This window comes from Ahaetulla prasina, chromosome 12 (genome assembly GCF_028640845.1).
Source record: "Ahaetulla prasina isolate Xishuangbanna chromosome 12, ASM2864084v1, whole genome shotgun sequence".
In the NCBI taxonomy this organism is placed as follows: Eukaryota; Metazoa; Chordata; class Lepidosauria; order Squamata; family Colubridae; genus Ahaetulla; species Ahaetulla prasina.
The window spans coordinates 4,580,360-4,593,020 of record NC_080550.1 but is presented as its reverse complement, the minus strand read 5'-3'; the positions used below and the strand labels follow the sequence as shown (position 1 = coordinate 4,593,020).

Genomic DNA, 12,661 nt, shown 5'->3' with positions numbered 1-12,661 from the left:
TATTTTTAATTAAAATCAGATGTTCATGTTCCAGCAGAGGAGAGAATAGTCAGCAGGAAGATCTGGTTGTGTCCTGTTTTCCATATTTAACCAGTTTTGCTTTGGGAAAGCACTTGGCTGTATTAACTGTCTAAATGTGGAACCATAAACGTAGAGAGGAGAACACGTAGATCATGTTTTTGAATCCGATTTCCTGGCTATTGAATTTAAAGCCCATTGTCTCCTTTTTCCAGATCCTTTCTCCTTAAAACATGTGAGACGTCTGAACCCAAACAGTTCCCTCTTTCTTGGGTATAAGGATGCTGTTTGATGTGCCGAATCAATGACATTCGTTCATCTAAATTTGCTATTAGTATTCAGGATGTTGGGAAAAAAAGAGAAAGAAAGAAAGAAAAGAAGTGGGTGGAACGTCACTGTTCTTTGCTCTGGAAAAAAGTTTTCATCAGTTTTGGATTTCTACCACTTTTTCCCAGATGCTGACTAAACTTTTCAAAAGCCTGAAAAAGTTGCATGTGCTGGCTTCTCTGCCAGGCAATTATATTCAAGGACTTGTTTAACCAAATCACAGACAATATACCACTGGTCAAAAAGAGAGAGAGAGAGAGAGAGAGAACAGCTAATTTTCTGAACTATTGAGTGCTTCTACATCCCGTGATCGAACAATATAGCTTTTGTGTCCATGTGCTGGTAAGAAGGTAAAATATAACTTTCTATGTATATAATTCTTTTTTAGAATAGAATTCTTTATTGGCCAGGTGTGATTGGACACACAAGGAATTTGTCTTGGTGCATAAGCTCTCAGTGTACATAAAAGAAAAGATACCTTCATGAAGGGACAACACTTACAAGCCTTAATGATAGTCATAGGCTACAAATAAGCAATCAGGAAACAATCAATATCAATATAAATCATAAGGATACAAGCAACAAAGTTACAGTCATAAGTGGAAGGAGATGGGTGATGGGAACGATGAGAAGATTAATAGTAGTGCAGATTTAATAAATAGTTTGACAGTGTTGAGGGAATTATTTGTTTAGCAGAGAGATGGTGTTCGGGGAAAAACTGGTCTTGTGTCTAGTTGTTCTGGATTGCAGTGCTCCATAGCGTCATTTTGACGGTAGGAGTTGAAACAATTTATGTCCAGGATGCGAGGGGTCTATAAATACTTTCACAGCCCTCTTTTTGACTCGTACAGTATACAGGTCCTCAATGGAAGGCAGGTTGGTAGCCATTGTTTTTTTTACAATTGTAATTATCCTCTGAAGTCTGTGTCTGTTCTGTTGGGTTGTATAATTCTTGTGCATGAAGAAACAACAGCTGTTAAGGTCAGACTTCAAGGTCATTGTCGAAGACTCACAGCCTGTAGATCCAAGACCTACCTATAAGAAGTTGTAGATGATAGCAGCAACAATAAACTAGCCTACTCCAATTCTTGATCTGATGTCATGAAATATCATTCCTGAGAGCAGCTGGTCATCATCTCTTCCTCTTCTTCTTCCTCCTCTTCCTCTTCTACTTCTTCCATACTAATCCATAAATATAAAAGTTATGTCCCCAGCTATTGGTGCCCACACAAGCAGGAAGTGGGACAAATGAAAATCTTGGATGCTGCTGGTCCTTGGGAAGAGTTGCTTTCCGCAGGCAACAGAGCCTTCCCTTCAAAATTTGCTCTTGGTTTTAATCAACTTCTATGGCCAAAAAAGAAAAGAAAAAAAAGTTGTGTAATTATCTTCCAGCTGGATTGGATAAATCTGACGCTTTCACCCAAACGTGGTGCCAAGGGAGTCCTGGAAAAACCCTCTTCATTGGCCTTTGCATTTGAGCTGCTTACTATTGTGACTCATTCTGAAAAGCCACGAAGTGTCTGTTCGTTTCATAAGAGCTTTGTGTTAAGTTTTATGTACACAGCCATAACTATAAGGGGCGTCCATAAGAGCACAAAAGTGCCTACCGTTCCTGTCCTATTGTTCCCTTTCATTATATCAAATTAATACTTTTGCTTATATATATACATATTTTAGCCTATATTTTATATTTTATACATATTTTAGCCTATATATATGTTTATATGATGTGTTGTTGTTTTTATGTCAAAACAAAAAAACATCTGGGGAACAATCCCTTCTTTCCTGTTTATTTATTTATTTAATTTATTTTTATTTTATTTACATTTATAGCCCGCCCTTCTCCGAAGACTCAGGGTGGCTTACACTATGTTAGCAATAGTCTTCATTCTATTTGTATATTTATATACAAAGTCAACTTATTGCCCCCAACAATCTGGGTCCTCATTTTACCTACCTTATAAAGGATGGAAGGCTGAGTCAACCATGGGCCTGGTGGGACTAGAACCTGCAGTAATTGCAGGCTACTGCTGTTAATAACAGACTGCATTAGCAGCCTGAGCCACAGAGGCCCTGTTCACTGATGAATCATTTAGATCAGGGGTCTCCAACCTTGGTCCCTTTAAGACTTGTGGACTTCAACTCCCAGAGTCCCTCAGCCAGCAAAGCTGGTTGAGGAACTCTGGGAGTTGAAGTCCACAAGTCTTAAAGGGACCAAGGTTGGAGACCCCTGCTTTAAGGAGAGGACTTCAGCCATGACGAGCCAGCAATTAACCGCAGCAAGACGAAACTGAAGCAACCCGAGTTAAACCATTGCCTTAATTTCCCAGAATCCTCTGGTGCACTGCATGGTTGAAAGCATTGTGGGGAATGAAAATGGTAGCTTGGAGTCTTCCAGCTGCTTTATGCCCCAAGTGACAGCTGTATGTTATTTCAAGATAATATGTCCTGATAGTAGATTACTGGGTCCATAATGCATCACAATTTGTTGTTGATTTAAGCAGATGCAGTCATCTGGGGAATGTAAAGCATTTAGACTAACCGCAAAGTGACCCTGGGTATTTGGTGGCCTTTAAATCCAGATGTCAACTCTTGGGAAATAAAAACTATTTTCTGTCACTGATATAGTTTTGGCCTCTTTTCTTCCTGACTGTGTTGATAAGCTCTAGGGCATGTCCTTTATAAATAGTGAAACAATAATTAAAAAGGAAAATGGAAAGAATGCCAGAGCTCAAGAAGCAAAATATATAATAATTTTATCAGCCTCCCCGCTTCTCTCTCAAGTCTACTCTATAGAGACTTTAAGTTCTGTTTTATTAATGTTGCAATAGGAAATGGAACTCTGTGATGGCCAGAAAGTTTTCAGAGAGTCCAGTTAAAATCAGATGGTGATCTGGATAGTTTCTTGGGGAAATGACATGTAACAAGCAATTAAATGCTGATCTGGTTAGCTCACTTGCCAAAGCCAGATACCATAACTCAATGATAAGATGGTGAACTGAATCAACAAGTTGCAAGGATGTCTTGACTTTGCAAATTAAGTAGCAGAATTGTAAGAGGTTGGAGAAAGAAAAAAGGAAGGGAAGGGAAGGGAAGGGAGGAAAGAAAGAGGAAGGAAGGAAGGAAGGAAGGAAGGAAGGAAGGAAGGAAGGAAGGAAGGAAAAGGAAGAGAGGGAGGGAGGGGGCAATGATCATCTTTGTTTTTTAGCCAAGGGAGCCAGCATTGTCCAAAGACGCTTACATTGTCATATAACCACCATGACTATACACCAAGGGGCAGAGTACACTGTTACCTTCCAATGAAGTGCTAGCTATTTATCTACTCACATTTGCATGTTTTTGAACTGCTAGATGGGCAGGAGCTGAAGCGAGGAATGGGAACTCACCCTGACCTCGTCATGAAGCACTCAAGCATTTAAGGAGACCTTAAACATATAGATCTCTCCACCCACCCTGTAGTTGTTTTCTTTGATCTGAGATCGTTCAGCTGATCTGTCCCAAGTCAAAACAGAAGGAAAATCCATCCTGTTGTTTGGTGTCGGATTAAAACTACTTCTTAGTTTTATAGAGGAATTATTGAGTTTGTCATTTGCACCTCCATAACTGTTTGGTTTGGCTCTGCAACCCAACAAGACAGACACAGACTTCAGAAGATCATTAGAACTGCAGAAAAAACAATGGCTACCAACCTGCCTTCCATTGAGGACCTGTATACTGTACGAGTCAAAAAATGGGCTGTGAAAATATTTACAGATCCCTCACATCCTGGACATAAACTGATTCAACTCCTACCCTCAAAACAACGCTATAGAGCACTGCACACTAGAACAACTAGACACAAGGACAGTTTTTTCCTGAATGCCATCACTCTGCTTAACAACTAACTCCCACAACATTGTCAAATAATTTACTAAGACTGTATTACTATTATTCTTCTCTTCCTTACTAGTATCTGTCTCTTCCCACTTATAACTATAACCATGTCGCTTGTATCTTTCAATTTATATTATTTTTATTTGTTTCCTAGTATGATTTGATAGCTTATTAGTAACCTTGACTATCACTAAGTGTTGTATCTTTTTATTCTTGATGAATGTATTTTATTCTCCTTATGTACACTGAGAGCATATGCACCAGAGACAAATTCCTTGTGTGTCCAATCACACGTTGCCCATAAAGAATTCTATTCTATTCTATTATAGTTTAACAGAGTAACAGAGTTGGAAGGGACTTTGCAGGTCATCTAAACCAACCCCCTGGTCAAGCAGAAGAACCTACATCTACCTCTACCTAGGATTGAAGTATCATAATGGAAATATTCATTGAGGAGTAGGCCCAGCCTGCTGTCTTATTTAACATCTAATTTCAGGCAGAGCAATTTTTTCCCCTGACATTCATTCATTCTTGTTTAATTTTAATTACTGCCCTTCTGGTCTCCTCTGATTCCTGGGTTTCCTTTAAAATAACAATCTTGTGCAAGCTACCTTAAAAAGTAAGTGAAATATATATATATATATCCAGCCTGACTAAGTCCACATCTGGGTTTTTTTCCCCCTCTTTCCTTCAGACTTCCTCTGGCAGCCACTTAGGAGCCTGCGCATCTGGGGATATTTGAAAGCATACAAAGGAATTGCTGGAGCAAGCAGAAGTGGAAAAACCTCTCCAGAAGAAAGTGAAGATGTGCTCATAAAAAAGAAAAGGGGGAACAAAGAAGTTTTACAACTCAAATCTCTCTCCCCGAGGTATCTTGGACCGAGGAAGACTACAAGGAGAGAAGAAAAAGCGGAGAAGATGAAGGTGAACGTTTCTTTCAGGATGGTGGACTGCCTTTTCAAAATCCTGCTGCTGCTGCTCTCCATTTTAAATCCAGCTTCTGCACCTCCGCCGCCCACCTTAAGGCTCTCGGAAGAGGTCGCCGACAGGGACCTCATCCCATCACCCATCATTAAGTTTCCAGGTGACGTTTCCCCCAAAACAGACAAAGAACTGGCATTCGTAAGTTGAACTTGTTGTCGTTGTTGAAATAGTCTTGCAATGTTTGTGCAAGATCTGGCTTCATAGCTCCTTCCAAAGTTATAGACCAGAGACCAAAAAATTATTGGCAGACCGACTGACTTCCTGGTATTAGAAAAGCTCTTTCTTTTCTTTTCTTTTCTTTTCTTTTCTTTCTTTCTTTCTTTCTTTCTTTCTTTCTTTCTTTCTTTCTTTCTCTTCCTTCCTTTCTTCTCTCTTCTCTCTCTCTCTCTGTTTCTTTCTTTCTTCCTTCTCTCCTACTCTCTCTTTCTCTCTCTCTCTTCTCTCTCTCTTTCCTCTTTCTTCTTTCTTTCTTTCTTTCTTCCTTCCTTTCTTCTCTCCTCTCTCTCTCTCTCTCTCTGTTTCTTTCTTTCTTCCTTCTCTCCTCTCTCTCTCTCTCTCTCTCTCTCTTTCCTCTTTCTTCTTCTTTCTTTCTTTCTCTTCCTTCCTTTCTTCTCTCCTCTCTCTTCTCTCTCTCTGTTTCTTTCTTTCTTCCTTCTCTCCTACTCTCTCTTCTCTCTCTCTCTCTCTCTCTTCCTCTCTTTCTTCTTTCTTTCTTTCTTTCTTTCTTTCTTTCTTTCTTTCTTTCTTTCTCTTCCTTCTTTTCTTCTCTCCCTCTCTCTCTTCTTTCTCTCTCTGTTTTTCTGTTTCTTTCTTTCTTTCTCCTCTCCCACTCTCACTTCTTTCTCTGTCTCTCTCTTCTCTCTCCCCCCCCCACACTCTCTCTTTCTTTCACCAAGTCAGAACAGTGTATTTTTGAACACTTTTCACTCCAGAGTGAGAAATCTTCAGATTTCTGAGGCTTGAATAAACAAATCTGAAGCAAACGCTACAGGTTTCTTTCAGGATGAGCTACAATACACTTGTAAGTTTTTGTTTTTGTTTTCTTTTATGTATATATAAAGTATAAGCTTTAAGAGTTGGGACTTCCATCTGGATGATTTTCTTACTCTGTTTTTTTTTTTTTCTTAACATATGACTTATGCATAGTCGGAGGGGCCCCCTTACTGTTTAAAGCTTAATTTCTCAGCCAACTTACTAACGAGTCTCAACTCTCATCTTGAAAGGCAGTAATTGTCCCTTAGGGCTCTGCCAGGGTTATGTTTCTAGCAAATCTGTTGGGAAGGAGGAAGGGCTATAAAATGTTGGTTATTATAAGTACGATCCCTCCTCTGTCTGTTGAGTGGTTCTTTAAAAGTTGACTGTCTAGAAAACACGTTAGAAAGAACACACTCCCGTGACTTGCAAAGTAGTAGCCTGAGAGTTTATTTAATTATTTAGAAGATTTATATGGCTGCCCACTCACTCTGTGATTCTTGGGTGGCTTGCAAACCATTAAAAAAAACCCACACAACCCAATATAAAAAAAAGAATAAAAAGAATGAACCCGCAAGAAAGAGTGGTTTAGTTTGTCGTACAAACTCCTCTTTTTTTCCTCTTGGCCTTTGTCATGATATAACACCGCAGCCAAACTGCAGAATTCAAATCCTAGTATTGATAAAGGAGGATATTTGTAGTTCAGGAGTGAAATGAGGGGTCCTTGGTGCTCTCTGGGTTTGGTTGTTTTCTTGCAGATGTTTCAATATACTAGCAGTAATGAGGTTACCTAGTTTGGGTAATGAAACATCTGCAAGAAAACAACCGGGTTCAAAGAGCACCAAGGACCCAACAATCTCCTCCTCCTCCTCCTCCCTCACTCCCTTCTAGCACTGATGATGTTACCTAGTTGGGTAATGAAATGTCTGCAAGTAAACAAGCTCAGAGAGCAGCAAGGATCCCGCAGCCGCCGCCGCTTCCTCCTCCTCCTCCTCCACGCAACCCCTACTCCCTTATAGCACTGATGATGTTACTTAGTTTGGGTAATGAAACATCTGCAAGAAAACAACCGGATTCAAAGAGCACCAAGTCTCCTCCTCCTCCTCCTCCTCCTCCTCCTCCTCCTCCTCCTCCTCCTCCTCCTCCTCCTCCTCCTCCCTCACTCCCTTCTAGAACTGATGATGTTACCTAGTTGGGTCATGAAACATCTGCAAGAAAACAACCGAGCTCAGAAAGCACCAAGAATCCCTCAAATCATAAGGGATGAAAGACTAACTCAAGACATGGCTGATGTGAGCTTCTGTCCTTGTTCTCCAGGTACAGGTGCAAAGCCTTTGACTTAGTGTTATTCTAACCATAGATGACATCAAGGTGTCCGCCTGTTATGGTCAAAAAGTCAAAATGGCAGCCATGGTGGAACGACTGAAGCTCTGCCTGTTTGGTTTGGGTTTGGGATTTTTTTTGTGCAGCCCATTGGCTTCCCTCTTTACCATTTGACCATCCTCTAGGACAGGGGTCTCCAACCTTGGCAACTTGAATCCTGGAGGACTTCAACTCCCAGAATTCCCCAGCCAGCAAAGCTCTAGGATACCCTTCTATCATATTGTTATATGAAGCAATAGTTACAGTGCCCAGCCTAGTTTTCATGTTGACGTCAGCTTCAGGGACGGAGAAACAATGACTTATTGAGCCTGAAGCATGCTGATCATTTTTGACTTGATTTTTTTTATTTATTTGCATTTATATCCCGCCCTTCTCCGAAGACTCAGGGCGGTTTACACTATGTTAGCAATAGTCTTCATCCTATTTGTATAATTATATATGAAGTCAACCTTTTTTTTTATTTCTTTTGTCACAACAGAATACACAAACAATTGTTATAGATAAAACAACATATTTTGAAGAAAATATATATATATATATATATATATATATATATATATATATATATATATATATATATACATATATATATATACACACATATATACATATATGTATAAAAATATACATATATGTATAAAAATATTATTGCCCCCAACAATCTGGGTCCTCATTTTACCTACCTTATAAAGGATGGAAGGTTGAGTCAACCTTGGGCCTGGTGGGACTAGAACCTGCAGTAATTGCAAGCAGCTTGTTAATAACAGACTGTCTTAACAGTCTGAGCCACCAGAGGCCCCTTGTCCAGACTTGATTCTTGTCCAGCCAATTAAGCCAAAGGCAAAGGCAGGATTAGGCAACTGTAGGGCTGATCTTTGCTTTCATTTGAAAATTTTAGGTTTGGGGTTTTTTTTTGTTTTTTTCAACAAGAGAGGTAGAGAGGTAGACGTTTAGACTAATTTCTTTCTTTCTGTGTTCACTGCCCATCTTTTTTTTCTCTCCAAAAAGCAATACCTCAACAAGTATTATGGATGTCCCAAAGACAACTGCAACCTACTCGTCCTGAAGGACACGTTGAAGAACATGCAGAAGTTCTTTGGGCTTCCTCAGACTGGAGAACTGGACCAAAACACTATAGAAACCATGAAAAAACCAAGGTGTGGCAACCCGGATGTGGCCAATTATAATTTCTTCCCCAGGAAACCAAAATGGGAGAAAAACCTCGTCACGTACAGGTAGGTACCAAACTGGCACAGTGTCTTCTGAAAACGATTACCCTAAGAAAGAGAACCTGGATCTTTTGGTTGTTCCAACCACATGGAGGAGAAACAGCACCAGCTTTCAAAGGAACTTCCATCTCCAAATCTAGTTGTCGATGGCTCGGTTGAGGTTGAGAGGGCTTCTCGAAGATCTAGTATTTGTTTCCTCCCCTGGTCTTATGCTTGCAACTGCCCAGCAGGAAATCAGTAGAAAATTAAAGTATCCTGCTCTATCGTTCACTCTTCTCAGAGTTTTTAGAGGAAGACAGCATCACTCACAGAATTAACATTGATGTGACAGCCCATAAACCTATAGGTCTGTGATGGTGAACCTATGTCACGTGTTGCTAGAGGTGGCACACAGAGCCCTCTCTGCAGGCATGTGCGCTATTGCCAGCTGCTCTTCTGGGTTTCATTGCACACATACACAGCAGCCAGTTGGTCTGGCACACATGCATGCAGTGACCAGCTGCTCTTCCGGGTTTCGTTGCACACATACGCAGCGGCCAGCTGATCCGACATGCATGCATGCGGAGGCCAGCTGCTCTTCTGGGTTCGCATGCACATGCCAGAACCCAAAAGAGAGAAGCTGGCCGGTGTCCATGCTCACCAGACCAGCTGTCCAGAGCACATGCGTGCAACAGAACCCGGAAGAGCAACTGGCCACTGCACTCAGTGCCGAAAAGGTTAGCCATCACTACTATAGGTCAATGTGGACTCTATGCAAAGGGTTGGCAGAAATCCTTGCAGTTTTCCTGGCAGGAAGTAGTTTGTCATTGGAAGTTGGTAGTTTTTTCATAGGGAAGAGAGAAAGTGACTGGCCCAGTACAGCTGGCTTCGTGCTAAGACAGGACTAGAATTCACGGTCTCCAGGTTTCTAGCCAGGGGCCTTTACACTACAAACTGGGCTCTCTCTTTAACTGGTGGATAGAACTGGATTACCAAAATGTGGTCAAAGAGAAGAATGTCCCATTTTTCTACAGGACCTCAATTTTACCCATCTTGGACTGCATCCATTTCTTTGGCATGCTTAAAAAAAATGGCATGTAATTCCAATCCAAAGTGGATGGAAACTAATCCAGGAGATGAACAACCTAGAATTAAGGAGAGATTTCCGACAGTTAGAACAATTAATCAGTGGAACAATTTGCTGCTAGAAGTTGTGAATGCTCCAACACTAGGAGTTTTTAAGAAGATGTTGGATAACCGTTTGTCTGAAGTGGTGTAGGGTTCCCTGCCTAAGCAGTGGGTTGGACTAGAAGACCTCCACAGTCCCTTCCAACTCTGTTATTCTTTTACACAGCCTTAGATGAAACATGGCATAGGTAACAGAGGGATAGACTCAAGATTACGGAGGTTCTAGTACCGCTTTACAAAGCCTTAGTAAGACCACACTTGGAATACTGCATCAATTTCTGGTCACCACAATACAAAAAAGATGTTGAGACTCTGGAAAGAGTGCAGAGAAGACCAACAAAAATGATTAGAGGCTAAAATGTATGAAGAATGGTTACAGAAATTAGGTATGCTTAGCCTAATGAAAGGGACTAGGTGGAATGTGATAGCACTGTTCTTATATTTAAGGGGCTGTTATAAAAGACAAGGGGGTCAAACTATTTTCCAAAGCACTAATAGGCAAGACTAGAAACAATGGTTGGAAACTAGCCAAGCAGAGAAGCCACCTAGAACTAAGAATAGAATAGAATAGAATAGGATAGAATAGAATAGAATAGAATAGAATAGAATTCTTTATTGGCCAAGTGTGATTGGACACACAAGGAATTTGTCTTGGTGCATATACTCTCAGTGTACATAAAAGAAAATATACCTTCATCAAGGTACAACATTTACAACACAAATGATGGTCAATATATCAATATAAATCATAAGGATTGCCAGCAACAAAGTTACAGTCATACAGTCATAAGTGGAAAGAGATTGGTGATGGGAAGGATGAGAAGATTAATAGTAGTGCAGATTGAGTAAATAGTTGGACAGTGTTGAGGGAATTATTTGTTTAGCAGAGTGATGGCCTTCGGGGAAAAACTGTTCTTGTGTCTAGTTGTTCTGATATGTAGTGCTCTATAGCGTCATTTTGAGGGTAGGAGTTGAAACAGTTTATGTCCTGGATGTGAGGGGTCTGTAAATATTTTCCCAGCCCTCTTTTTGACTTGTGCAGCATACAGGTCCTCAATGGAAAGCAGGTTGGTAGCAATTGTTTTTTCTGCGAGGAGAAATTTCCTAATGGTGAGGACAATTAACCAGTGGAATTGTTTGCCTTCAGAAGTTGTGGTTGCTCCATCACTGAAGGAGACTCTCAAAAAGAGGCTGGGCAACCATTTGTCTGAAATGATATAGGGCAGTGGTGGCGAACCTTTTCAGCACCAAGTGCCGAAAAGGTCTCATGGAAATGTCATGCATGCACATGCATGTTCGTTGGGGCTGCGCTCCAGAAAAGCTGAACTTCTGGGTTCTAGCACACATGTGTACCCGATGATCAGCCAGGCTGGGTTTTGGTACTGCCAAGCAAGCGAAGGGATCGCGCTCAGAAAAAGCCGAACTTCTGGGTTCTAAGGCGCATGTGCACCTGACAATCAGATGGCTGGCACGCATGTGCACACGGGTTTTCAGCACTGCCACGCACACAAAGGACAGCTGATCATTGTGCATGCATGTGCGCCAGAAACCCAGAAAACAAACAGGCATGGCTGTGTATGCCAGGCAACATGGCTTCACATGCCGCTTTGGGCATGCATGCCATAGGTTTGCCATCACGGATATAGACTAGAGCAGGGGGTTGGACTAGAAGACCTCTAAGGTCCCTTCCAACTCTCTTATTCTATGTTCTATAGACTGCAGGTCTTTCCACAAACTCTAGTGGAGTCAAGGGGTCCTCCATGCTACAGAGGGACAACCTCATCCTTCCACCAACTGTTCTTTAAGAAAAGAGCCGTCTTCTTATTTGAAAGCTTGCAAACCTCCTTCCAAAAACGGTCGTTTTTAAGAGTAGAATGTCTCTTTTTTTGTTGTTGTTCTTTAAGGGGGGGAAAAAACCCCTAAAACTTGCATTCCGTTGAACTCCATGGAACAGCACACCACAGGCTCCTGTGTGTCTGCCTTTCTCTTCTCAGAACTTTTGATTTGGCACTTTGAGCTGGAGATGATATTAATCCCACAGCCGTGTTGCGTCTGCAGCAGCAAAGCTGAGCAGAAATTACAGGGTGGCTAGAACAAGGGATATTCAAAATGGCTCTGCGTAGACCATGGGCTGCACAAGGTTCAAGTAGAAGAAATATACGTTTTTAAAAAAATTCCATCTCAGTTTCAGCCGGAGATTAGTGTTTACAAACTTCCTCCTTTTCTGCACCTCATTCAGATGACTTGGCTGGCCAGGAATTAGCTGTGGAACAAAAACAAATTGGCTAGTGGATTTGGGAGTCAATCCAATGAAACAAGAGTTTCGTATAGAACACATAGCCAGTGAGGGTTGGGTTTGCAAAGGTTTTTCTTGCCTTTGCTTGAAAAGAAAATTGAATTTTAGGACGCATAAAGTTATTCCAAGCTGGCTTGTCAAGCTTTGCAGATCCCAGTCAATCCAGGATGATTCAGCAGATAAATTTGCAAGCTTGCAGGTATAGGAGGATTAGAAGTTTGCATGAATGCAAATTCCTCCTCCCCTCTCCTTGCCGAACACCCCCCAAAAGAAAGAGTGGTAAATGATTCCATTCACCATCAGAAGGTTTTTTTTTTTAAAAAAAAAATAGAACAGGAGGAGGAGTGGGGGAAGGAGGAGGGGAGGAGGAGAAGGAAAAAACAAGGAGAAAGGGGGTGAAGGAGAAGGAGAA

General features: G+C 41.2%; 1 protein-coding gene across 1 annotated transcript in view; it reads left to right on the top strand.

Annotated features, from left to right (window-relative positions):
- The first annotated feature begins 574 nt into the window (after positions 1 to 574).
- Positions 575 to 12,661, top strand: part of MMP2 (matrix metallopeptidase 2) — a 31,624-nt gene continuing 19,537 nt past the window's right edge. The window contains exons 1-3 of the mRNA XM_058155220.1: positions 575 to 695; positions 4,913 to 5,340; positions 8,566 to 8,792. Coding sequence (XP_058011203.1) covers positions 5,137 to 5,340; positions 8,566 to 8,792 — 431 coding nt within the window. The 5' untranslated portion in view covers positions 575 to 695; positions 4,913 to 5,136. The remainder of the gene's footprint in view (positions 696 to 4,912; positions 5,341 to 8,565; positions 8,793 to 12,661) is intronic.